This window comes from Gouania willdenowi, chromosome 13 (assembly GCF_900634775.1).
Source record: "Gouania willdenowi chromosome 13, fGouWil2.1, whole genome shotgun sequence".
Lineage (NCBI taxonomy): Eukaryota > Metazoa > Chordata > Actinopteri > Blenniiformes > Gobiesocidae > Gouania > Gouania willdenowi.
Genome location: NC_041056.1, coordinates 30,088,478 through 30,116,265, shown reverse-complemented (window position 1 = coordinate 30,116,265; position 27,788 = coordinate 30,088,478). Strand labels below are relative to the sequence as shown.

At 38.6% G+C, this 27,788-nt stretch overlaps 1 protein-coding gene across 3 annotated transcripts in view; it reads left to right on the top strand.

The window, feature by feature from the left end:
* The window catches only part of dpf1 (double PHD fingers 1), an 82,475-nt gene that overhangs the window by 2,146 nt on the left and 52,541 nt on the right, over positions 1-27,788 (top strand). For all 3 annotated transcript variants that reach the window (XR_003675382.1, XR_003675381.1, XM_028465064.1), the window contains exons 2-6: positions 18,037-18,066; positions 18,945-19,105; positions 24,563-24,670; positions 25,868-25,995; positions 27,377-27,466. Coding sequence is in view for 1 of the 3 variants with exons in the window: in XM_028465064.1 (XP_028320865.1) it covers positions 18,037-18,066; positions 18,945-19,105; positions 24,563-24,670; positions 25,868-25,995; positions 27,377-27,466 (517 nt within the window). In the remaining 2 variants the exon portion in view is untranslated. The remainder of the gene's footprint in view (positions 1-18,036; positions 18,067-18,944; positions 19,106-24,562; positions 24,671-25,867; positions 25,996-27,376; positions 27,467-27,788) is intronic.

Here is a 27,788-nt window from a genome sequence, read left to right as displayed (position 1 = left end):
TCTGCAGGAAACAGTTGGGGAAGTTGTGGCTGAGAGTGACGGTTGAGTGGAAGGCGAATCAGGAGAGCAGCCACTCTGTTGGATTAGAGACTTGTTTAATCTCCCTTTCTATACCTCTCTTCTGCCTCACACTCTCTCTGTTCATCCTTCTCTATTTCCTCTCTGTCCTCCCATCACCCTGGCTACCCTGCCTTCCACTTTGCCTTCCTGCAGCCTCCATCACTTTCTCCATCCATCACCTGTTTGGGTTTGGCTGTAGTGTCTGTCCTTTGTTATGCCACTTTTATACCTCTGTCCTCATGCTTACCTTTCCTTTTGTCCCTTTTGTTTGTTTTATTCCCAACCAACAGGGCAGGGCCACCATTGTACTTTCATCATCTTTGCACTGTTTTATTTGGCCTTATATATATATAAATATATATATATATATATAAAACCTCTTCCTAATTTGATATTTATGTGCTTTTACCTTATCAAGATTTTATTGTTATTCTATTTTTTTTACGTGTCATACCATTCCAAGCTGCTACAATTTTGTTGTATGACTTTCTACAATGAGAATAAAAAGCTATCTATCTATCTATCTATCTATCTATCTATCTATCTATCTATCTATCTATCTATCTATCTATCTATCTATCTATCATCATCAGTATTTATAGTAAATATTATATTGTTATATTCTTTCTGCATATTGCCTGATCCAGTTGAGTAGTGTATACCTGATAGTTCTTATGAAGATATTAACCACATGTGTAATCTACTGGTGAAAAATGTTTACAATATACCAACTGACATGATGATGTGAAAAGATTTTTAGGGATTACTTTTGGCTTTTATTGACATTCATTCTCAAATGATTCAGCAAAACAGACAGTAAGGAAACGGCACAAACACTGAAGTCACAGGAGGCAGAATGGTTCCGTGCGGCAATGGAAGATGAATATATATCAGTCATATTGCTCCTTTGTGCTGGTTGGAATGGGAGATGTAGATAATTGTGTGTCGTGATATTGGCAGCAGTGGTGGCAGGGCCTATATAATGGTATTCCTGCACTGCCTGGCTGAGCCGAGTTAAATGGGTTCCATGTAATAACTGGCTCTGTGTGCAAATAGCCTCAACATCCATTTCTAGATCTTTCTCTCTCTTCCATTGCTCCTTTTCTTTCATTCACTTGCTCATTTGTGAAGCACTATACCCGCCGTCTGTATGTTGACCACGTGGATGGGAGGCTGTTGCACTTTTTGAGTTCTCTTCTTCTTCTTTATCCCAGAGGTCTGATGTTTTTATGGGTGTTTCTGTTTTCAAGTTATTTCTTTCATCATCCCCTCATTTAGAGTTTCTGTCTGTTTTATTTTGTGTGTTTTAAGAAGATGGGATAGAAAGAGGTAAAGAGAGCCACACAGAGAGACATAGATAAGTATTTTTAGCTCTATGACCTATTTCTCCAGTACTACCTAACTGAATGTCAGACAGCTGCTCTGCTTTGGGACCCTATATGAATTTCAGTGCAAAGAAATGTGGAATTTATGGATCTGCATGGTTTTAACTTAAAGTCCAAGATGTGGAGGGATCTGCTCAAATATATTCTCTCCTCACCTACTCTCCTTTTCTCTTCCAGCAAAATTTCCCTTCTCTTGTCAGTCCTCATTTGTATTATTCCCACTGCCTGAGCGTGACCACTGGATCCCTATCAGGGCTTGTTGAGGGAGGAGTCAAAATAATAATAAAATAAAAAAAATGGCTGCTTGTCTCAGCATCACTTTATAAAGAATGCAGACCGGGGTGGAGAGGTGGTTGTTGTGCGTTGACCACAAAAACCGCACACACCCAGACACACACACAGAAGCGCATGCACGACCTGATACAGAGGTAGGGAATCCATCGCCATAATAAGAGGCCAAGTGCAGTGGTGATAAATCTCACCTGAAGGAGCTGTTCAGAGGCAGATTGCCTTACTCTGATGTACTGCCCTCAATACTCACTGCAGCTATAACTATGGGCTCTATACACCCACTCACATGGCAGGGCCAGGAATGCATGCACACATAATACCAAAACTAAGCATACATAAATACGAATGCACAAATGATAATATGCTTGCATATGTAGGCTATGAGATGTTGACAGGGCAACCTGGGATCCACAGACATTTATAGTGACCCTTGACCACATAACCACACCCAGTGAACAGTGAGGGAAACACTCATGGGACCTGACTTGCAGCTCTTCATTAATATCACTTACAGCAGGTATCACAGAGCTGCTGACGAAGAGACACCGCTGTAGCAACGTGTCCATGTCTACCTTCTAAAACTCAGCCTTTCTGTCACATCCTTCGTCATGTTCAAATATGCAAACAGCTGGCGACAAAGACACACGCACGTGCACGAGCACACACACATGCACACGGGTAATGGCTGTGCTTTGACAGTGATTCGAGGGAACTGACGTTTTCCAGCTTGTAGTGTGGCAGACGTCCTGCACTGTCAGTGCTACTCACACATGCATGCACACGCACGCACGCACACACACTTTCAAACAGTGAGTAGAAACCTCTTTGTCTATTCTTTTCTGACTGACTTGCAGTCTGTCACAGAGTCACACAAAGACAAAGTGTGTACCTTTAACTCACACATTAAATCGCAAACTGGACTGGGTTGCATCAGTGTGTGTGCACATCCTTCAATTACATGCACGTATATGTGCAATTCTCAGTGAGCATTTGCATCAACAATTGTGGTATCAATCATCATCACATCGTCAATCTCGTTCTCTTTCGTTCTCTCTATAAACTGGAGAGGAAGAAAGAAGAAAAGAGACAAATCAATGTACTGAGAGTGAGAGTGAAATGAGAGAGAAGAGAGTGAGAGAAGAAATTGAATTGGGGGAGGGAGGGTGGAGGAGGAGGGGTGAATTGGTAAGGGTGATATTTTAATCTGTTGAGTTCAGCCATGGCAGGGCTGGAGTTTGGGGGAGGGGAGGAACAGAACAGAACAGTACTGGGCCGCGTGATATTAGTTCTCCACTGCACGCACACACATATATCTCTGTTGGATAATGAGTTTGTGTGTGTGTGTGTGCGCATGTTTGTGTGTGCATTCTGTGCAAATAACTGCACAGATGGACAATGGTGAATGAGACAGGTGTGTAGACCAGGTTTAAAGACTTGAAGATAGAGGCATAAGTGTTTTACAGGCCTACAACTAACCATACAAACACACGCATACATGACCTCAGCTCTCTTGAAGCCAGTTACATGTGCACTAATTCATTTCTTTTTGGTTTAATCATCTAAATTCAGGCAGCTGGAAGCCACAGTTCAAATGAAATCCTTTGTGTGCTTGGACGTTTGCTGTAATTATAGTCATTTGAGTTATTCTGTCACTGTACAGTTACACTGTATTTCTCTTTGGATTATTCAATGATGTGACTGTACCTCTAGGGGGAGCCCTCTGTTTCTCTTTGGTTGAAAAACTGACTAATTATTAATGTTAATTCCACTTCAGCCAGAAACTGTTATGGCCAAGCACTGGTGTGTGTGTGTGTGTGTGTGTGTCAGCAGAGTGTGGATGCCACACTGGACATAGAGTCATAGAGTAGCAGTAGAATGCTTCTGTTGGATGAGGGATCACTCAGAGGTATAGACAGTGCCTCATGCCTCGGCTGGGTTTGATGGGGTAGCTGTGCTTTTTTTTTTTTTTTTTTTTTCAAAGAAAAAAAGAAATATTGGTCCATGTCCATGGCTTGACAGCAGCATGGGTGTGTTTATTTTGTCAGTGTGTATGTGTACTCAGTGATACCAGTACTTCAGTGTATCCATGAAGGCCTTTACCTCCCTGCTGTTTGCTCAGTGAAGGCTGAGCCAGAAAGCTCAGTGTAGGATTCATACAAACACACACATTTTGAGTTGTTTTTGATGTGTGTGCTTGTGCGTGCACATACCCTTGCACTTGCAATTAAGACATCCAGGGGACATGCATCTGTAAAAAGCAGTTATCTTTAGGGGACTTGCAATGGCACGGGGACACTTCTATACGTCCCTTAATGTAAAAAAAAGAAAAGTCCTGGAGCATTCTCAGGTTTATTGTAAAACCTTCATAGGGAACTCAGGTCAGTGCTTATTTCCCAGCCTCTCCACTGCAAAGCAAGGGTTTAATCGTAACAGCTGCCTTCAATCAGTGGAGCTCTAAGTCCTCACACGCAATGCAGATACACATTACTTGAAAAACCCATAGCTTGGAGAGGTCCTGGTCCTATAAAGAAAGCTGCTACTGTAATGTTGGGTCGGGACTGTTACTGTTTTTCCACCCCAAAGAAAACTAGGTAAGCGAGTCTACGACAAGAGACATTACTATCTGCACTGCTTAAAAGATGGTCGTCAACTCCAGAGCTTAAACAAAAAGGAATCAGACACTAAAACTTTTAATTCTCCCAGAGGCTTGAATGAGTGTTAGTGTCCTTTGCTGTCGTGCAGGTCAATGTGTAGCAAAATCGTACCCTTTGAATGGCTATATGTAGAGAAAGACATTAGAGACTTCATCAACTGTAGTAATACCAGGGGCTTTTTACTAGGAGGGCCATGTGGAGACATAATCAATCAATCAATCAATCAATCTTTATTTGTATAGCGCCAAATCATAACCAATGGTATCTCAAGGCACTTTACAGTAGAGCAGTCTTAAGGACGGACTCTTCATTTTATGGATACAGACATATGCATATATACGTATATACACATACATATGTATCCCACACCCAACATGAATTCATCATGGCGGCAAGGAAAACCTTCTGTTAAGCAGCAGGAACCTTGTGTGGATCCCATTCCTATGATGAACAGCCATCCACGTTATGCTGTGTTGGGTGTGTGCAGAGGAGAGGGTGGAGACAGAGCCGCTGAGACTCCGTAACTCCACACTAAGGATCCCACGGACCTGCAAGACAAAAGCCAGAAGGAGTACAGGAGCAAACACACAAGGGAAGAAGCAGACATAGAGGGAGTGTTTGAGAGAGGAATGGGACCCTCTCCGGTCCCTCTCTAGCCTAAATGACCTCTCTCTTAAGAAGATGTGCCGTCTTAAACCCACCGAGTAGAGATCAAGGCTGGGTAAGAACAGGTTTTTCTCCCTGTGTTTCCACGTAAGCCTTGTCCCTAAAGACCTGTGGCTTATTGATGACATGACTGCTGATAAAGTAAATTTACAATTCTTTACAATTTCATTTAGCAGACACTTTTATCCAAAGCAGTTTACGTTGCTCAACATCCCGCAGTGATGAACCCAGGTTGGATTAGAACTAGTGATCCTCCGATTACAAGCCCGCTTCCTTCACCGTTATCTAGGGATGTAACGATTAATCGTAAGGCAGTTAAAAATCGATTTATAGGTATCACAGTTCACATCGATATTCTGAAAATTGAATCGCAGTACTTTTTGTAAAGAGCAACCGCTATCTATTTATCTCTCTCTTGTTTACCAGCGTAGGCTGCGGGCGGAATCTGCTACTACTTTCTTTCTGGCTGCCTTCTACTCTTAAACATGTTCATAAATGATTCCTTACCCCTTTAGCACCAAAAGAACATCTGTAATATTATGTGAATATCTATTTCTATTCGCTCTGTCTGCTACCATAGCATCTCTTCTGCACTGCTAGAATAACTACATGCCAACCGACCACTGGGTTACCAGCGCCCTCTGCTTGTCCAAACAAATATCTGATGTAAATACAATGCAATGACTGTTTTTTTTTTTTTTTTAAGTCCAATTGTTAAGGCACAAAAACATTTTTAGTTGCACTTTTAAAAAGAAAAAACGAACTATTATGCAGTTTTGCATTGTTTGCTATAGAACCAGAATTTAAATTAATAGGCTTCTTCTTCATTTGTATTAGATTTATTTTTAGTTAAATTGCATTGTTTTGAATAGTTTATCAAAGGATTCTTTTGACAATGAAAAATAAAAGGAAAATAGTACAGTGTTTTCTAGTTTGCCCCCCCCCCCCCGCCCCAAAAAAAAAAGGAATATTTTTCAGTCATTATTTGTCTACAGTTCCATTTTGTAAAATAAATCGTGAAAGAATCGTATCGTGAACCCAGTATCGTGAATCAAATCGTATCAGGAGTTGAGTAAATCGTTACATCCCTACCATTATCCCATCACCAATGATACTGTTGGCTACTCTGTGATAAAGTTTGGGCAGCAGTAGTTCAACAAAGGGGGGCTATCAGCCGAAAATGAGCAACTTGCCATTGACAAGATGAGGGCCTTGCCAGGAAGGTGCAAAGTGCACGGGTATGCACCTTCCTCCAAAGACTGAAGAATTTCATTAAACCAAAGAACCAACAGTTAAAGCAATAAGATCCGAGTTGTGGCTGGGACAGTGATACCTGCTTGTTCCTGACCAAATCACTGGCTAGCAAACTGGAATGTATTGATCAAAGTCAGCAAGCATCTCATTGTCAAGAGCCTGATCCTTGATGAGGGAGAACAGAAGAAAAAAGCTGCCGACTTTCAGCAGGTTCACATGGCAAAGTGGAACGAGCTGGTATCGGCTGAAGCTCTGGGGGCATTTCTAAAGTGGAACTTTCCCAGCCGCACTGCCCTTCAGCGAGGATGTCCAAAAGTTGCATCACTTTCGCAGTCAAATTAGTTACCAGTGCAGCAGTGAACTGGCTGAGACTACCTTACATGTAGACCTAGTGCTGCCTGGCAAAAGTAGTTTTGACAAATATTATGCTATTCAACTGACACAGAGAGGGCAAGGTCACAGATATGCCATCTCTGTATTTTTACCAAGGGACATATCTGATACAAACCAGAACATAGACTGGGCGCTCAGTGAGTTGAAAGGGAAACTCTCCAAACTCCTGAAACAAGATGTTTCAAAGGCCAAGTGAGCTGATACTCGTGATCTCATGGTCATATCTCTGGAGCTTTTGGTCAAGCAGAGACTCAGATGTGGGTTTGTGGAAAATAATTAGTTTATGTTTGCAAGGCCAGGGTTCAGACTGCATCAGAGAATTTTCCAACACCTGTGGAGCAAATTGTCTCTTGGCCATCAGAACAACAAGGCTCTGTAAGCAAGTGGCTACAATGGACAGAGTGTTTAACTTGACCAAAATGAAGATCGATCAGTTGGCACACTTTTGGGCCATGACTAGGGTTTTCATACAATTTACATATTATCAAATACAGCAGTACTGTATTAAACTGTATAATAATGGAAATTAACATTAGTGCCAGGTAATTTAATCTCCATTTTAAAACTTAAGATGAAAGTAATCGTTTTGGTAAGAAAGAGGAGAGACTCATTGCACGGTAGTAGTAGTAGTAGTTTATTGCTTCGGTCATTATAAACATTTAGAACACATGTCACATGTTTTCAGAGATCTTGTACATTACAATAAGAAAACATGTACTTTAAATATTTTAAGAGCTAAATTATACCTGACCAAAGGGGTTTAGGCTGAAGTCAAGACTTATACTGCTAACCCAATTTACAACTGTAACGCTATTACTAAAGATGACACATAATACAGTTACTGTAATACCAACGATGGTAACACATAAGCACAAAACTTAAACTTCAAGAATAACTTCTTTTCTAATGATCTTCATTCAAGTGTAATATACTTTTCCATGACTTTTAACTTATAGATTATTTTAAATGCATGAATAGTTTTGGAGCCCTCAAGTTGATTAGGTAAACCATTCCATAAATCAACTCCTTTGACTGATATACACCTCCTCATTGTATTAGTCCTCGCCATGTGTTTTTGTAGCATATCAGTTCGTATCTAGATTCTCTTGTTTGAAACATCTCTTGTAAACAGTGAGGAAGCATGAGGTTGTGTGCCTTGTACATCACAACTGCTGTGTAAACAAACATCATCATACAATTTTAAGATATTTAACCTAATAAAAAGTGTATTTGTTGGAGAAAGATATTCTGCATGGCCGATCACTCTAATTGCTTTCTTTAGTAATAGGAAAATAGGTTGTATATTAGTTTTATAGGTATTCCCTCATATTTCCACACAATACCTTGGGTATGTTAGGATGAGGGAATTGTACATAATATATAAAGCATTGTGATTCACAGAGGTTTTAATTTTACAAAATAAAACAATACATTTAGAATATTTATGTGCACTTTCCAATTTATAATATTGATTCTCAAAAACTTTATTACATACACCCTTTCAATTTCTATCTCTATGGTCAGAGTGCACATCACACCTGAGCCCACACCTGGTGCCACCTTCTCAGTAGAGGAGGTATGAGTTCACAACAGAGTATGCAAGAGTGCAGGCACATCAAAACGCACTGTGTCCACCCTCTGAGGGTTGGTTAAGCACGCAGCGTGTCTGCAGTCGGTTCCAACACCTGCTGTGTGTCAGGATGAATGAATCCTGTGTTGATGTCACCATGCTCCATGTTTGTTCGATTGCAGATTGATTGTAAGCATATTTCACGGTTCACGTAGATATATTTGCATACATGGATCTATTGTCTCACTGGGGTTATGGGGATCTATAAGTCTGATATATGCAGATTTTATTGTATGCAATGAATCTGGCTTCAATATAACACCCCAAGTCTCCAAATTGTTTGTGCGCCAGGGTCCAAATTGACATACCGGTGCAGACATTTCCATGCTACGTTTATTTTTATAAATCATGAAGTTTGCGTGATAAGTGTCATGTACATCTTTTTTGAGAACAGCTGTAAATGAGCCCCCTGCACAATACAACACTTTATATTAGTAAATGAATACAAACATCAAACACATAGACTGGAAGGACAAGGACTTTCTTCAGGTTGGCGATAGCTGTCGATGTACTTGGCACTGGGTAATGGAGTTTATCAAACAAGGTGCACAGTTCGGCACTGACAACACATATCATGTGCGGCACCGAAATGAGCCACCAAAATTCGGTCCAGTTACTACTGTTTACATTGAAACTGGTGCCATACTTGTATTGGGTTTTGGTACCCAACCCTAGTCATCACTTCCGAGTCTACCATGAGAACTATAGGCTCCCAGAGAAGATGCTGAAACTGGCTAAAACAATCAAAAGTCCTATAGGAGACTAGCAGAGTTCCATGGCAGGAACCTGGATGTGATCAGCACCCTTCCAAACGTATGACTGCATCAACCTTATGTGTTATCTTAATAACCGTTTCTCTCAACAGATGACATATTGCAGGTAGAACATGTAGCCGAGACGAGTGCAGTATCACCACATAGTGAACCCCATCAGATTAAGTGGAAGATCCTGCTTTCCATCCAGTGACAAACTATCTTAGTAGTGAAACTATCCCATCTTTAGATACTCATATCCAGGCTCTCTTTTTTCTTGGTGGGTGCGCCTCCTAGGGTCAGAAACCAAGGTAGATTTTCCTGTGGAAGGAAAACACCAGTCTGACCCTTTTTTTGATGCTCATAAATAGGCTGAAGCATGTTTTTTACCCTCTCTTTTATGCTTCTTTTATGGTTAAGCATCTACTGGAAAGAAACCCTGGGAGCAGGCCTAGTGGCAAGGTGTGGAAAGGCACCTGATGCACTCTGCATGCAGTTTCTGTAAGCCGAGAAAGACTTCCTCCACTACTGGAAGTGGAAAGCCATCTAATTCTATATAAACAACCATATCACAGCATCAAACACAGGACTTTGTAAATAAAGTACTGAAACTCTGTAAATGTCTGATTGCCTTTTTTAATCACTTCAGCTAATGATATTGATAAAGTCTCCATGCGACACATAAACACTAACCATATGGATGCGCATGTGTGAGCGCCTGTGTGAGGAAGGAATTTCTGTGTCAACCTAAATATTAGTACCCAGTTTACGTGTTAGTTTTAAGTTATTATCAATTTATAATCCACAACTAATGTGCCTGTGTTTGTGTGCATGCTTCTGTGTACAGATTTTCTTTGTCTTTTTGTGCCCTTGCACTTTCCAGACAAACCTGATTGTCATTTTTGTCATGTCTGCCGGGACATTTTTGGTAGTCAGCTCCAGATTGTGGGAGACTTGGCTCCCTGCCAGTCGTTTACTAAAGCTGTCGCTATTTCTCCCTGCACCTTTCTGTTTGCATTCATTAGTGTAAAACACAAATGTATTTAAAGCCAGAAAAACAAATTAATTTTATTAAAAAACATCAATAGAAACAATCTAATTGACATGCTGCTGGGAGCTTAAACCTGTGTGTGCTTGCGTGCGTGTGCTCATACGAATTCTTGCCTTGTATCTATACCTGTGTTGCAGTAGGCCCAGTGTCCACATGTCTTTGTGTTGCAGTGCTACATGGCTCGATGTCCAAATCAGTTACTTTCTGATAAACCTTCTGTTAAATTGCTCTCATAACACAACAATGGATAAGGAGGTTGTCTTATAAATCCGTGCGTCATTCGTTTTTCATTATGTAACAAAAATTTGAAAAAACGAAAAAAAATACACATTATTTCATATTTGTTTCCAAAACCAAAATGAAAAAATGGAACACACTTTGTTTTTCAAATTCAAGCTCATCATCACATAATTGCATAAATAGTTGTTCGCATGTTCGTAATCCACACAATGTTATCCAACCGTCGGCTTTATAGTTGCTAAACTTCCACTGAAAAAGTACCCTTGGAAATGTGCCAAAATCTATCAAAAAAGTTACACTTTCATGAGGAGGTATTTTAGACGTTTGGATATTGAAATGTGTCGCAAAAGCGTTATGGAAACACTTTTTCCACAAATAGATGTCACAGTATGTGACCTACCTGGTCACATGACCACTTCTCTTCGAGTAAACGTGACGTGGTACGTGTAGAAAGAAGAGGCGACCGGGACATTCCTTAGCGTATACAAAAAACTAATTGCTGCCACATTAGGCGTGAAAAAACAAAGGAATGTGGACTTTTATGAGGAGATTTGGAACGTCCGTCTTCCTGCAGCAAAGTCTCGCATGAGATTTCACGGGAGTTGCAAGGCTCCTCCCCTAAAGCAACTATACTTTATCGACATTATATATGACAATATATTTCCTTTAAGGTTTAAGGATACGTTTCCTGCATATCTAGGAAACACTTTAAGAAAAAGCTGATCAGCATTGACTTTTGTTGCTACCATTTCAGTAATATGACATATTCAAAGCATTATTTGGGTTTCACTCGCAAGATTCCATGCAATGTTATATTTTTGTTTTGCTCGGTGTTGCAAAAAATAAAAATAAAAAAAAATTAGAAGCTTAAAATCCAGTGTGAAGTCAGCAATATTGGTGCTTGTGGTGATGAAGTGGTTAACCTTGGTGACAGCCTCACTACAACATTAGCCTCTACTTAAGTCTTTCTGTATGAAAAAGCATATTAAAAAATATTCAAAAGACGTTGACGTAATTACTAATCTACATGATGAGTTACGCTTGCTATGGCAAACAATACAATGCTGTACTATTCTAAGAGTAGCCTACTCAAATGCTTGGGTCTGTCAGCCTTAAAATGTAGCCAGGTTAGCATTGTGAAACAACAAGTACATTTATGGAATACTGTATTTAGCTTAACTCTGATTCTCGTGTAGGCTACATTAGGTATTGATGCATTATTTATTTATTTTGTGCAATTCTTTACAAAACATTGCTGTAGCATTAACTGTATGTTAAATTATCTTTCAGTTTTTGTAGTCAGAAAGCTAACAACATCCAATTTAGTACAATCAGTACTTTAAAATATATATGTTTATTCATGCACACTATTTGAATTCACAAGGATGGGTTGAACATTATTTACATGCAAATATGAATCTTAGCCTTTGGTGATGGTATTAGCAATGACTCTCCTTCTTTACTGAGTTTTTCTTTTTACCACACTTTTTCTCTCACTCTAAGCACAATGGCCTCATTTTATCTCACACTTGTGTGACTTGTAGGTCACCACTTTATTTATGAAGTATATACAGTATATTCATATCTAATATATTTATTTTTATTCTTTAAACATTGCCTCCTTTTATTCATACTCTCTTTGTCCCCACATTGAGTGCCTTAGTTTGTCTTCTTGCACGAGTCTCCAATAGGCAAGTCATGCGTTCCTATCACAACATAATGAGATTGGAAGCAGCCCAAATTGAAAGTAGCCATTTTCTACAGCTGTCAACCTCTTATCAAGAAGAGACTGATTTATTCCAGTACCTCTGAAGGCAGCGGACGAGAGCAAGGCATGGGGATGCTCAGGGGGAGGAATGGAATTTAGTTTAAAGAGTGGGTCCTTTAAGTGATTTCTTCTTCTTCTTCTTTGAGATTTTCTCTTCAGGGGCACATATCCCTGCAGTCACAAAAACAAAAGTCACTCCTCTAGGATGGAATTGTGAAGCTGAATCAATTCATTCAATAATCACATTTTCTTTGAGGAAAGCAGAAAGCCTATCGGTTTGTAACATCACGTTATCTCTAAAGGCATAATGTTCCTCAGTGTTAACATTTTTAGTTAAAGCTTTACTGAACTGATGAAAAACAGCAACTTTTACCACACTGGTTACATATAATGATTTTGGTGGTGATGCTTAAGAAAATGCAAGAATTTTGATGCTTGATGCAAAATCACATCTAAAGGTGCCCCTCCTGGACCAGAGTTGGGCACCCGTGCACGAAGCTATCTCATTACCTAAAAATCTGAATTGTTGTTAATACAATTTTACATGAAATTTGATTATATATATATATATTTTTAAAAAGCAGGTATTTTTTATGTTTGTTCTGGGAGAGAAGAACTTACACTTGAGTTGAGTTTTTTGTAACGTCATTGTGTAACAGAAGTAGCTGTTGTTGCTATTTAGGCTAATCGGTTGTCTTTACATCAATTATTCAAGATTAAAACCGCAATATCATACTTCAGTATTATTTTGATAAACTGTCTTCTGAGCAGTCACAGCCCCATCAGAGTAGTTCTTAGCATGCTAAGAATGCTAAAGGCGTTAATATGGATTTCTTTGAGATTAGGGTGACCAGATGTCCCGACCTACCCCGGACAATTCCGCTTTTCAGAGTTATATCTCGTGTCCCAGTCGATTTCCCTCAAACCCTGTTTTTCACAAGCTCAGTCCCATTTGTTCCGTTTATTAAGAAATGGACGTCTTGGTCTGTTGCCACTGACAGAAAAGACCCTGAAAGCAGCAGCGCATTTCGCTTAAAAAAACGTGATCTCTGTGGACTGTGAGCTGTCAATCACAACAGTTGCCATAGTAGCACTTGCAATATAAACCAATTAAAAAGCTAAAAAGTCTTCTACACGCTTGCAACTCGATGCTGATTGGTCGATGGCATTGACAATATTACTCGTTTGCTTCCTCTCATGCGTTCTCCTTCAACATGCCAAAAAAACAAGTTTTTTTGATTAATTAAAACAATTTTATGTTAACTTAAAATGTTGCTTCTTTTGACTGATGGCCACTTCAAATTTGGTTAAACCGTTTCAATGATACATTTCATCCAAAAGGAAAAAATAAATAAAAATTATCTGACCTTTTTACAATACAAAGAAAATCATATGCAAATAGTTTCTTTTCAAAATCTGTCATCTTCTTTGGTTAAATAAAGCCTTATTCACACGGGATTAGTTTTACCTAGGGACCACATGTGATTTGTAATAATTGCGGAGAATGGCTGTGATGTTAATCCCATGTCAGTAATTTGTAAAGTAAAAATTTCCCCTCAAATTATCATCTATATTTTGCTGGACTCCGAGGTCCTGTGATAACATTAATCTAATGCGAATAGGCATCTCTGTGATTTGGTCAGAAATGGGCAGGATCTGATGCGTGTACCATTCGAGTTTTCTGGTCCTGCTCCTGTTCTCATTCAGTCTGTAGATGTTTTAGCTCGTAAAAAGCTGCTCACGTTTAGGTTTTGTTCTGCTGTTGTTTCGGTCCAAATAGTATCCAAATAAACTGGTGACTGACTATCTACTGTGAGGCTGGTGTGAGGAACAATATATGTTCGAACTTCTACCATTTGACACTTTCGCAAAAACAATAACAGCTTTTTTGAGGGCAATAAAATGTTTATTTTGCACATTATAAATTCCGCTAACAGCAGCCATCAACACACATGGAAGTTGATCATAAGAAACGAGGAGCACCAGTAGATTCATTACACCACCTCTGGTTCCCCATATGTGCATGTTTTTAAAACAGAAACACACTGCTTGTTTGGTTTTCCTGTTTCTGGTTTTAAATGAATAAAACAAAAATAAAAACAACAATCCGTTTTTTATATTTTCTTATTTTGGTTTTAAAACAAAATAACTAAAGAACGGATTGATCTGATGCGTGATTACGCATTGTTTTGTTTCCGGGACGCATGTTTATTTACTTTTGGCAAATTTTACGCAATATACGCAGCGCGTTGACATCATATCCGGGAGATGTCCATACATTTCAGCAAAACCTCAGGCTTCGGTTATCCCGTGCAAATGCGCCACATGAAAAGCAGACGTTAGGGGGTCATTTATTTATTACATGCGGTCCCAAGGTAAAACTAATCCCATGTGAATAGTGCTTTAGTGTCCTGGTTTTGAGTTTTAAAAATCTGGTCACCCTATGTGAGATGCTTCTGAAAACATGTTCTGATAGTTAAATACCAGATGAGATTATGACCATTTGGACTTTCACAATAACCTTCATGAGAATTATGTTCTGCACATGCATTGTTCAATAATGTATGAATGTGCTACATTCATCTCTTTGTAGTTCATACATTTGCAAACTTTCCTTCATGAAAGTGATGAGTTTGTCAGAAACATCAAAGATGATGCATTAGAGGCATGAAAAAGTTCAGCATTATCTACAGTAGTGAAGGAAAGAGTTGCATACTACACGTACTACATTGCACAAGGTCAATACTCATCTCCTTGGGACTGAATATCTCTACTGGCTTGTGACCTTTTTTCTACAGTGCCTGAGCAATGTCTGATAGTCTGTGTGGTTCTAACTAACCTGTTATTTCACTGGACAGGCTTCTGTTCTGCTGGGTTTCAGCATGCTATTCACATCACAATTACAGTATATCCTCTAAATGTCCAGCAATGGCATGAAAGGAACAGGGTAGGAAAACTTGCAATAGGTACTGTATCTATCCTTTCCTGCACCCATTTTGGTGCCTGTACTAAACTTGACCTTCATTTACCAAAATGGCCAATTCATCTTGATTTTTTCTTAAACAGCCTGGTCTTTGTCTGAGAAGAATCCACTCTTTTTTAATCTTCTTTTAATGTAAGTTTTTTTGTTGTTGCTTATTTTGTTTGTCCTGTTTAGAGTAAGATTTTTATTTTTTTCATTTGTAAATCAAAAAAAAAAAGAAAAATAATAATAATACTTCTTAGCTTCAGAATTAAGTCACACATAGTCAAAGTCATGTTTCTTTCTAAGAATTTTAAGTCACTTTTTTGATGTTCCTTTACATTTGAAGTAGTTCTTATTTCAGAGGTTGACACTCTCTGTACTTAGTTTAAAAACCTATTGACTAAAAAGCTAAATTTAAGTCTGTCTTTTTTTTTTTTTTTTATAAATAGCTTGCAGCCAGAGGAAATGTGCTCTGGAAGACTAGAACAAAAATGAATTCTTTAGTGACCTTTTGTAAAAACCAAGCAATTCTCTTGTCAAGAAGAAATGTCCAGGAGAAATTACACAGCTTATTTTTCCATATTGCAATCCATCCCCTGTTTTGATGAATTGATGGATAGATGGATGGATGGATGGATGATAGATGGAAGGATGGATAGATTGATAGAAGGATGGACAGATGGATGGAAGGATGAATGGATGGATGGCCTAAAACAACAGTGGCAGTAATATTTTTGACAAGAACAAAAAAAAGTTTGAACAATAAAAAAAACCTTTAATAGCTTAACCTAGTCCATGTTTTTCAATCTTTTCAAATGTCTGTGTCAGCATACAAATCTTAACTGCATGCATAATGTTGCTTTTCCTTAAAGCTGCAGTATGTAGAACACTCTCTCCACTCTGTTTTGAAACTGAAACTCCCATACCGGTATTTTTTGTGAACGCTCTTCGAGGCTTTTTTCTCCTTAGAGACATAGTGACAAATGTATGGACTTTATCTTGTGTTATTGCAGATTGTTCTGGTATTTTAGAGACTCACATGAATGTACGTATCACTGTAGTTACTGCCCTGAGCAATGGCTGCTGCCGTCAGCTCGTCCCCACCACAAGCACACACAAAGGGGGATGTGATCCCAGCCGCCTGCAGCTCTGAGCGAAACAATAACCATCACTCCACATCCAGACTGCAAAATTAATTGACCTTAAATAGGCTTCTCTGAGGTTTACACACAATTTATCCCATCTGTTATCACTCTCTGACACCAGTGTGTGTGTGGGGCGGACCCTGCGTAGTCATGGGGATCCATGAGGACACAAAGCAATCCGTTCCTCCTCAGTGTTTGTGACTTTAAACTGTTGCTTCTCCACCTCGGTCTGCATTTTTCCACTTGATTTGCCATGTAACTGTTGTGTCTAACGCCGTGATGGAGACTTCTGCTGAGACGTCCACCATTACACTTTTACTTCCGATGGTACCTGAACGCACCTGACTTCAGTCAAGCAGCCAATAGTATTTCCAAAAACAGCTCATGGAGCACACATGTTTGTAGAAAGATCTCTGATTGGCTGAAGTCCAGATTCTAAGAGCGTCACGCTAGTGGATTTATAAATGTCATTTACAGAGCCAGGAGAAGGAGAATAGATTCACTGTTCATTCAGAACACTTTGATGACAATATGCTCAAAGATGATATAGCTGTTTGACCAAATTATGCCAAAAAAAACCTTACGTATTGCAGCTTTAAGTTGTTTGATCTAATTTTAATCACCAAGCTTTGCAAAAATATTTCCAATATGGATTTTACATAAATATTTGAATGATGAAAGAAGAATTATTGACCGATATTTACATATTTAATTCATATAACTTCTATCTTTAAACAATATTCTTTTCAACAGCCCAGAAGAGTTTTGTTTAAGTGTCGTGTTCAGTGTTTCTTAACACTGCACTGAGCCTACTGATGGTAATCAATCATGTTTGGTATTCTCACATTTCTCATGTGCACTTCAGACACTTGATGTACATTGATTATCTGACAGTTAAATTTTTTCAATTTGCGATTTTTAAAGCCGTGTAACTTATTTGTGATGATGATTGGATTTTTACACACATGTAAAACTTTTATGGCGCACTTTGTACTTCCACAGGGAAGTTATCACACATTATTTGGCACCAGGGTGCCCATGTTGACAATTATAGCAAATAAAGTTTATATGCCCTAAATTGCTAATAACTAGCAGATTACAAAGAATGGTACGAGGACAGGTTTAATTGTAGGGGAAGAAAGAACCTTATTTGCACAGACATGGAGGAAGAAAAGCCATGTCTGGCTCTGGTGTATTGACTTTGCGAACATCCTGATGCAGTGTTTTAGTGAATCTATGATGACACATCGAACAGCTGAATTGTTACCTAATCTTACTTATACTGACTCACTAAATGAATCAATTGGTCAGTTAATCACACTTTTCAGTTCTTGCACCAAATGAAAATCTGCACTGCTTTGTTTTTGTGTCTTCAGTAACCCCATGTGTGAGTGTATGTAGTTTTGTGTTTCTGTGACACTCTTCTGTATAGAAGAGTGACCTTGATGTCTGCACCCAGCAGGAAGACACTAGAGACGAGTGATTAGCAGTAGGGAGACAAAAAGATGAGAGAGAGAGAGACTGAAAACAAAGATGGAAATGTAAAACAAGAAAGAGTAACACTGTGAGATGTCACAGATGGACAGTGAAATGTTATAAAAAATACATTATAGGCAATTTATATAGAACGTGCAATGGTGAGAAAGGCAGGGAATGTGCTGTAAAAGAACAGGAAGCCATATGAATGGACTGTGTTGGGTGGGGTGATGGAGTGACTCACTACGCATCCTTTTTTTTTCTTCCTCTCTCTCTCTCTCTCTTTTCTGCTTCTTCTCCCAACAGGCAATCTGGAGGTGCAGTCATCAAGAACAGGTACGGGGGTTTGAGAGATGAGGAGGGGCGGTGGGTGGTAGAGTGTTGGGATAAAGAGATGACTATTAAACTCAATAGTATTCAAACTGCACACTGGTACAACATTAAAAATGTAGTGCTTAATAGGACTGGGCAATATATCGTGATTCAAAATATATTGAGATTTCTATTTTGCCGATATAGAAAATGACAATATCAGCTATATCGAGGTATGTCTATATCTTTAAACTTTTTTCATTGATACAATCACACTACAAATCCCATCATACAAATATTTATTATTATTCACAGAGCACAGTCAAACAGTGTCCTTCTTTACAATCTTTACAATGTTTCCATTAAAATACTCGTTTTTGTAGGTATTGCTTTCATTACTTCTCGGAACAGCATGAAAAGCAGTTAGATTGATTTCTGAGTGAGTCCTAACCCAGACCGTCCCCTAATCAAGCCATACTACAGAACTCACTCACACGTGCTGTCCCTTATGGAAGAAAAAAAAACAAAAGTTGCACGTATTGTTAATAAATGCGCCTGTGTGGCATTTTTCTTCTGCACATTTAACCAAGAATTGTCTTTCTGGTAAGATTAATATCCTATATCGCCATTTTGAGAAAAAAATATCGATATATGAGTTCAGCCCTAGTGTTTACATTCTTGTAGTAGGAGAAAAGAAGTCTGTTTACATTAGTCTATGTGTTTCAGCTGAACATCAAGGCCTGACACTTCTCAAACATACATGTGTGCAAACACTCAGAGACACCTACCAACCAGTCCAGATTATCATGCAATAGTGATCTTGCCGATCTGGTTTTGTGTCTTTTTTCTTCTCCTCCTCCAATGATCTGCCCTTACCTTATTTGTGTCCTTCTCCCTCTCAGTCTTGGTGAGGAGTTTTACAAGGAGGCCATTGAACACTGTCGTAGCTACAATGCCCGTCTGTGCGCCGAGCGCTCCATGAGACTTCCCTTCCTGGACTCCCAGACTGGTGTGGCCCAAAGCAACTGTTACATCTGGATGGAGAAGAACCATCGTGGACCAGGTGTGTGTTTAAGAAGTTTTCATACAGTTATTATGACTCCCCTCCCACACAGCTATGATTTACTGAAAACATAAAAAAGGTTTGTCATTTTAAAAGACTCGTACTTGAATGAAACAAGTTATTTGTAGCCCCTGCTAGGTCAGTGATCTCCTCTAGACGCGAGCCAAACTACAAAGTTATAACAAAAGTAAAATTGTCATGGAGTGAGCCGTGACGCTCACACTATAGGTAGTGAGAACAGTCAGCTAATGCAGGGGTGTTTGTGTAATTTTTGTTTGTTATGGATTTTTAAAACATCGGATGTGAATGAATTAACATTAATTTATTATGGATGCTTGGATAATTCATGTTTTGTTGTTTTGTATGTTGTTTATGAGAATTTGTTTTGTTATTGAGCTAGTTGATTTTAGATTGGGTTTGGTTTGCTTGTGGGAGGGGTTACAGTATAGATGGAGGCCCAGCCTCAGTAGGAGGGAGGAACCCTGAGTGAGCAGAACTGATAAAGTTGATCGTAAAACAAACAGAGGTTAAAGTAGATATGTTCAGGATTTGTAAAATGTAGTCTGGCATCCCAATGCCCTTTTCTTTTATGTTTACTCAGTTTTTGGTTTACTGTTTTGGGGATTCACTGTAAATATATTGCACTAGCCAAAGAAGAAAAATAAATAGAAAAAGTTTAAACTGAATTCTGCTCTCAAGTCTGTCTGTCCCCTGATCTTTGTGTGTTTTTTTAACCAGCTAACAGCAGAGCATGCATTTAGGAAAGGCAGTGTTTTTCAACCTCGGGGTTGCCTGGAGTTTAAATGGAGTAGCCGGAAATGTCTAGCAATTGATGGAAAAATAATATTTACTGATTTTTACATGTATATTCTTTTTCAAATTAAAACGTACAATCTTAAACAACTTTATTTTATACTTTTACTTTGCCAAATACAAATCTAGTTAAAAAAATCTTGAGGAGACACAACTTGTCACTAATCCTGGCTACTCTGTATTTGTAATACAACCAACATGATCAAAAAAGAATTCTTGAAAAAATTGTTACCAAAATGGGGTCACGATCCAAAAAAAGTTTGGGAAGCTGATCGAAGGCATTCTCAAACACACTGTGATTCAGGAACAAAACTGACTGTGCAGTAGAGGTCTTTCTGCTGCGTCACATTCCTTGAAACAACTGTGACAACTGTGTTTACTATATTTTAAGTTTCAGTAAAAAGCTCACCTCCAAAGCAGCTAATGACTGAGACTATAGTTGAGACTTGTGTGTAAACAATCCTCAAAGTCCTGCCTCCACCTTCTGTGGTTGTTTTAGACGACTGTCTGTTAGGTTTCACCCTGAGTCTCAGCCGTGGCTCATGTCTGCAGGTAGTTGCAGAACAACGGCCACGTTTACATGGGAGCTTTAATTATTTTAATTTTAAATCCACTTTAAACTGATCTTATAAACACCTAATTCCTAATGCAAATGTAATTCCTAATGAAACTTAAATCCGAATGAAATCATTCCTTAATCTTGTAAAGACTTAATTTCGCGTTAAGTTAATTCCGGTCGTTCTGCGCATGCGTGATTTGCCGCAATGGCGTGCAGGTGATGACATAATCCAGGATGGCCGCCCGGACTCCAGCAAAGCCTATTTATTTATTAAGAGTCTTAAAAGACATGGATATAATGAAAAGAGTGGATGGACAGAAGAATGAACATGAGGACATTCAGACAGACACACTGACTTATTACACACACGCAAACGTTACAAGCTTCATCTGGGAATGAAGCACCAGAGCCTCACTAATGATGTTCACTCAACATCCTGTATAGTGGAGGTAGATCAGCTGTTGCATTAACTACTGGCCTTTGATTGGCCAAAGTATGGACTTCTGTCTTCCTTCTCTGCTACTCTATCCCCTTTTCCTGCTCAGCTGGAAGTAAAACCATATCTACTACAATCAAAACAAAAATAAAAACAGTTTTCATGTAGTCTTCTGTGTTGTAGCCGATAAGAAAAGGTTTGTTGTTTGTTTTTTCCCGATAGACGTGATATGTCATATTCTCCCCTGTACAATCAGAACTCTTCCCAACCCCCAGACCTGAATAAAGCTGAATAAACCTGTTTTCCATGTTAACCTCAATTTGGAATTACTATTTCCATGTAAACACGAAGCAGAACACTTTCATTCCGAATAATTGAATTTGGAATAACTAATTCCGAATTAAAAAAACATCATTTAACCGTGGCAGATGTTCTCTTACCCTGCCAGTGATGATGACACTATCTTTAGCAGGTCGACACCAAAGCTGAAGGTTCATTACGAATGAACCAATGCCACTAGTTTTAACTGCTGTTTCTCCTGCCAACATGGCGGTGTAAACAAAACTAGTCACGTGACGTCTGGAGGTCTTTTACCCTTCTGACACACACTGGACTCTGCTCTTCAATGGCGTTCAATGTGCACACAGAGGGAGAGAGCACGACTGAACAATAACTACAACTACAACAACTACACTTCCCAGACATGTTAGGCCTCAACATCCCATAATGTCATCATTTAAGGTCGCACCAAGCCCACAACGGTATAAACTAACCTCCAATGAACTATGGTTGCCTTAAATAACCAAGAAAAGTCCAATTAAATGTTATTGCCTTTAATAAGATAATGCGTTTATGCTACTTTGACAGCTATATAAAAGACATAAGCACATTCAATACAGCACTTTTAAATCATGTGGGAAAAATGGTATGTCCAAACTGTGCCTTCCTCATCGACTGTAAAAATGGGAAGTTTACTCTATTGACTCATACTTTACACAGTTACAGCTGTAATTTAGATATAGATTTATACAACTTTATTCATCTCAAAGGGCAATTCAGTTTGGCATTCCACCAGGCCATACATACATTTACAACAACAGGCAAAGACAATAACAAATGTCAGTACATTGACAGAGATGCTCATTTCCATGTTATTTTTTAACAATCATGCAGTTTCATCATCCAACAGGGGGGAAAAAAAAAACAATAATACAAATCTATTAGTCCATGAGACTCCTGTAAAGGTTTAACAGCAAGTATAGCACAAGGAATAAAAGACTTTGCAATAATAATGCTCTTAATATGGTCCTATGTAAGAAAAGCACTGTATCAGAAGGAAATAACCGGGGGTTTCCACTGGATAGGTCTCCGATGTCCGCTGTCCGGTAATCCCCACCGGTGCACTCCGGTTGGACGACTGTGATGTCACGAGACAGAGAAGTTCTCACAATATTTACATAATCACGCAAGAACGCAGTTAAAGGTATGTGTTGTAAACTGAACAATAAACAGATAAACAGGTCATTGTTCCTAACGAAGGAGAACAAGAAGGTTGGACTCTGGATTTGTCATAGACACATTTTTTAGCCACAGCCAACAGAGAAGAGATAAAACTGCACCAGTAAAACATAAACTAAATCAAAGTTGCTGCAGTTTACAGTGCAGTTACAGTATGAGAGGAAACAATATAGTGAATGTGATTTGGTTTTTACACATTATGACGTTTTGGTAATGCAGTCTGAAGTGTTTTATTTTGAATGCGGAATACATGCTTGATTTACCGTTTAGCTTCATTTGCTCTGTGTTGATTGATGCGTCGTGCTCTGGACTGCTGCAGCTGGGAAGGAGCAGACACGCATCGCAGCAGACCCGGTGGAAATGAACACATAGACTAAAGTGGAAACCTGTCAGCTCCAGTGACGCGGCGTTGACGTAACGCAGCAGAGCCGCATCCAGTAGAAATTGGGGGAGTTGCTGCTCTAGCTTGTTGTATGTTAGTAAATAAAATTAAAGCATCATAGTGTTTGCATAATTTTGATATTGTCAACAATTCACTATATTCAGTAACATTGGGCTCTGATATTTTCCACTTGTATTCACATCTGCCATTTTTGGCACCTTGCAAGAAATGCCCCTGTTTATTGTATCCTTCCCAGAGGTGAAATGATACATCTGTCCTGGTCCAGATTGCTCTCCATTGCAGTGTGTTTTCTTTGCTAGCTGTTGTGCTACACAGATTATTCTCTTCAGTCATTTGTCTTCCGGCCTCCTTCCGCCCTGAGCTATGTCTGCTCTGTCTCTTTCCTTCCTCTTCCCCTCCCACCTTCCTTTCTCCATGAGTCCCACCTTTCACACCTATGCTTTTTTTATTTCACTTTCCCCAAAGGGTGTTTCCTCATTGCTTTTTTTTATTTTCCCGTATCATCAGTGTGTTTTGGCAGTGAATCAGACTCCCCTGCAGGCTATGATATGCCGCTGGCACCAGCTAATCCACTGAGAAAATACATTGTGTGCTTGTGTGGTGCATTAGTTTACAGAATGTTGTCTGCAGCAAAATCTTTGGATTTGTTTGTTAATTTCATTTAACCTGTTTTGATGAAATTAATGAATAAAACTAATCTAATCAGTAATGATCATTAAGCTTAGTGGTAAATTGAGATCATTTTTGACACTTCAATTAGAACAAACTGTTTTTACTTTGATCATTTAATACAGTCATTTATAGATAGCACACTAACGTTACAGTTGTAATTATCTAATCATAAATAGTCTTGCACTGATTCAGCAACAATAATAGCTAGGGGTGGTGATGAAAATCGATTCACATAAGAATCGCGATTCTAATCATCCACAATTTTGAATTGATTCATAAACTTCAAAAATTAATACAAAAAAAAAAAAACATATATATATTTGTTTTAGGCCTTAAAAAGTATTAAAATGTCTTAAATTTAGATCAGATAGGTCTTAAATGTGCTTTAATGACCGTGACTGTACAATGTTGTAGAAAACACCAGTTACATTGTTGTGTATTTTGAAATGGGCACTTTATGAGAGAGAAAAAAAGCAGCCAGCTTAAGCTTTTATTAAGGCAATTTTATTTATTAACAGAAGCTTTATTTTTTGTATGCCTTAACGTATTCTTGTAGTCACTGAGAATTGAGACTTACTAAAAAAAGTTTCTATTTTGAAAAACCACACAAAACACCAATTTGTGTTTTTTGTGTAGTTTCTTTTTGTAACTTCTGGGAGAAAACGGCAGCTAGCCAAAGCTTTTATTTAGGCAGTTTTATTTGGTTATTTATTTTCCAGTAAATATGTTTTTATTTGTTTAGCATGAATAAATGTTACCTTTTGTCTTAAGTTTACCTTTGAGTGATTTAATCTTTGGAATCAGTTTATTTAAAAATATTTTATACAAAATATATTGTTTTGATGCCATAATTTGCCTTAACACATTATGCATTGTATCAATTTTGAATCGTTGAATCGAGAATCAAGAATTGGTTAAAACGAGAATCGGTTTTGAATCGAATCGTGACCCTAAGAATTGGAATCGAATTGAATCGTGAGACACCCAAAGATTTACATCCCTAATAATTGCAATACTGACTGTTTTATGACTGAGTTTGTTTTTGTTGTGTTTCAGGTCATGCTCCCGGTCAGTTGTATACATATCCTGCTCGCTGCTGGCGCAAGAAGAGACGGCTAAACATCTTGGAGGACCCTCGACTTGTACCAATCGAGTTCAAAATAGGTAAATGTGACATGTGACGAGGCAATTTATTGGCTCACTGAACATATATTTTCATGCTGCTTGGAAGGAATTTCAAACTAATGTATTTAAATTGAAAGCTATTTCCCTAACCGTTAACCCTTAACAATTTCCACCAGCCCTAATGTTGACCAACCCCTTATTCTGATCTGTACCACATTATTTTGTATACCTTGAGTTAATACAGTGGTCTTGGTCTCCGTCTTTCACACTAGTCACAGTGGATTGATTCCCGCCATTACTTTTTTCCCTCCGAAGCCTATTTTTATTTGAAAAGACTGAAAAAAGTTGTTTGAGGTTGAGCAAAAAGAAAGATTGAATTGTGTTGGAATGCATGAACCGAGGCAGTTGTGGCCTAAGCAGGCTTGCAACCGGAGGGTCATCGGTTTAATTCCAGTGTGGGCCATTACTGTTTGATATTCTGCAAGCGACTTCTCACTCCTAACTGCTTCTAGGTCATCAATGCAATTTACAACTTATTCTCAATGACTTATCTGGTTAAATAAAAGTTAAAAAAAACCTGATAGTTTCACGATCCCCTGTGAGGTTAGGTTGGTATACTACATTTCACCAATTGTAGAGCTAGAATGCTGCAATCATCGTTGGGCGATAACTTCGAGTCAAAGCTTTGTAAATAGGTAAACTGATTATTTTCTATATGGATTGATCCGGGGTCCTCTCTAACAATGTGAGAAATGCCATTAGAAGATGTAAATCAGATTGTGAAGGGTGAACATTCTCAATAGGTTCAGCAATTAACTAATGATCTGATCTGTCATGTAGAGGTGTGTCCAAGACAAAGAAATGTACATGTTAGATCCAAACAGTACAGTTTTTTGTCAGCTCAAAAACAAAAGATAGATAATCCACAACAATCCAGACAAGAAAGGGCAATGGAACAGCAAGCAACAGCATGACAGGTAGTTTTTAGGAGAGGGAAGAGGTATGAAGCATTTGATGGCAGAAGCAGAAGCTAATTAAGCTATAACATTGGTAATAATTGACATGAAGACTGATAGAATCTACTGCCAGTGAACAAACTGACTAAATTAAAGGAGTGATGCCACATATTGCTCTAGACGTGAGTATTGAGTAGAACAGTATATCAGGGAACGAACCCATTATTAATTATACGTAAGGTCTTTACTGTTCCCTGATGGTCATGGCTTCATTCTGCAGACTATGAAGCTTCTCTAAAGAAGGAGGGAGGGATTCCAGATGGTCCTGTGCTGGAGTCGCTGCTTGCTGGGGAAACCCTGGATAAGAAGGTAGAAACTAAGGAAGAAGAGCCAATGAGCGAGTGTCAGGTGAGACTGTGGTTCTTCTTTCTTTCTTTTCTCATTTTCTCTCTCCCTCATTTGATCTTTGATGTCCTCCTCATGTCTTGTTCTCCTCGCATGTCTGACTGTCTGTCTCCTTTCATCTGTTGGTGTTACCCTGTGTATTTGTGTTATTTGTGGCTCTTTAGCTGTCTTTGCCTTTGTCTTACAGTGTGTGTGTGTGTGTGTGTGTGTGTGTGTGTGTTTTGGCATGAATGTAAGCTCTGCAGCTCTGACAGCTCCCTTCTGGCACAAAGTGTGTAAATGTGAGTGTGACTGTGTGGAATAGGCCAGCAGATTTTTTTTCCTGACAAGATTCACACCCATGGTTTTTACATTTCAACTTTGCAAAAAAAATGTATTAATTACACTTGAATTTAACATATTTTGAGCACATTATTAAGTCAGCCTGGAGTTAAACAAGCCACAGTTATTCTGTGAGTTAATTCTAACAATGGCCTTTGTGGGCTCCGCTCGTGTTCAATTTCAGGTGTTCTTTTGCCATTTTCTATTCAGAAAACACATGGTAAATCATAACATATATAACATAAATAATAACAATATACCTAAAGTTTTAAAGCAGAAATTCAGCTCTTTAAAAGTCTAGCATTATGCTGTTTTTCCCCATCTCCATTTGTTGCAGGAACCCCAACAACATAACATTTGAGGTTTATTTTCCCAAGCTTGCTTGTTTTCTGGAGTTTTAGCCCTCTGAAATGTCACTTTCGTAACGCTTCTAAATACAGGCTGTTTTGGGGCATTCATGCATATGCATGAGTGGGCGTGTCTGTAGTGCAGACTTCATGCCTCGCTCTTGCGAGGGTGATCAGTGATCACCAAAGCAATTTTCTTTTGCTATCCACACAGTTATTATTGTTTACAGCCAAAAAACTGCACATTACTTTCAAACACATGCATATTTAAGAGGCTATTGTGAGTCTGTGACAACGTGTGTGGCAGCAGCAGCGGAGTCAGTCAGCTGTTCCAAACATGCATTGGAGTGTTATGCTGCTCAGTCACTTTATTCTCCTCCTCTCCTCTCCTAATCACATAAATAGTCAATACAAGGTGATAGTCATTTGTTTTGTCAACCACTGCTTCGCATTGTTGTACTGGTGTTCATTACTGTGCACTGTCCTCTCCAAATAAACAAATAAAGTAAAGTAAGTAAAGAATTCATGCGATTAGACTCTGGTAATGATGATTTATTTGCTCACTGCTATACATGCTGTATACTATTTAGTAGTAAAAAGGCAGCTGAGTGTCAAGTTATCAGATCATATACAGCAGAATGTCAAAGCAACATTCTTAAAAGCAACGAATTAGAAAAAATGTCTACCATTTTCTCTATCTTTTTTTTCTCCAATAGAAGTTGCTTGTAGGGGACTTCCCACATGAGCTGGAGATTGACGAGATTGAGGAAGATGTCCCAAAGCGCAAAAACCGTACCAAAGCACGGGTAAGTCCTGCCCTTATTCTGTTATCTATCTATCTATCTATCTATCTATCTATCTATCTATCTATCTATCTATCTAGCGATCTATGTATCTATCTATCTATCTATCTATCTATCTATCTATCTATCTATCTATCTATCTATCTAGCGATCTATGTATTTATGGATCTACAGTCTACAGCGTATTCACAATGACTATTGTATTGTATTATGTCGCAGCACAAATACTTTGTGGATAAATTCATTCCTTATGAGTTGTCAAAAAAACAACAACTCTGAAGTGATTGACGAATGAGTTTTGACGTAAAAATGTAGGGTTGTTGGT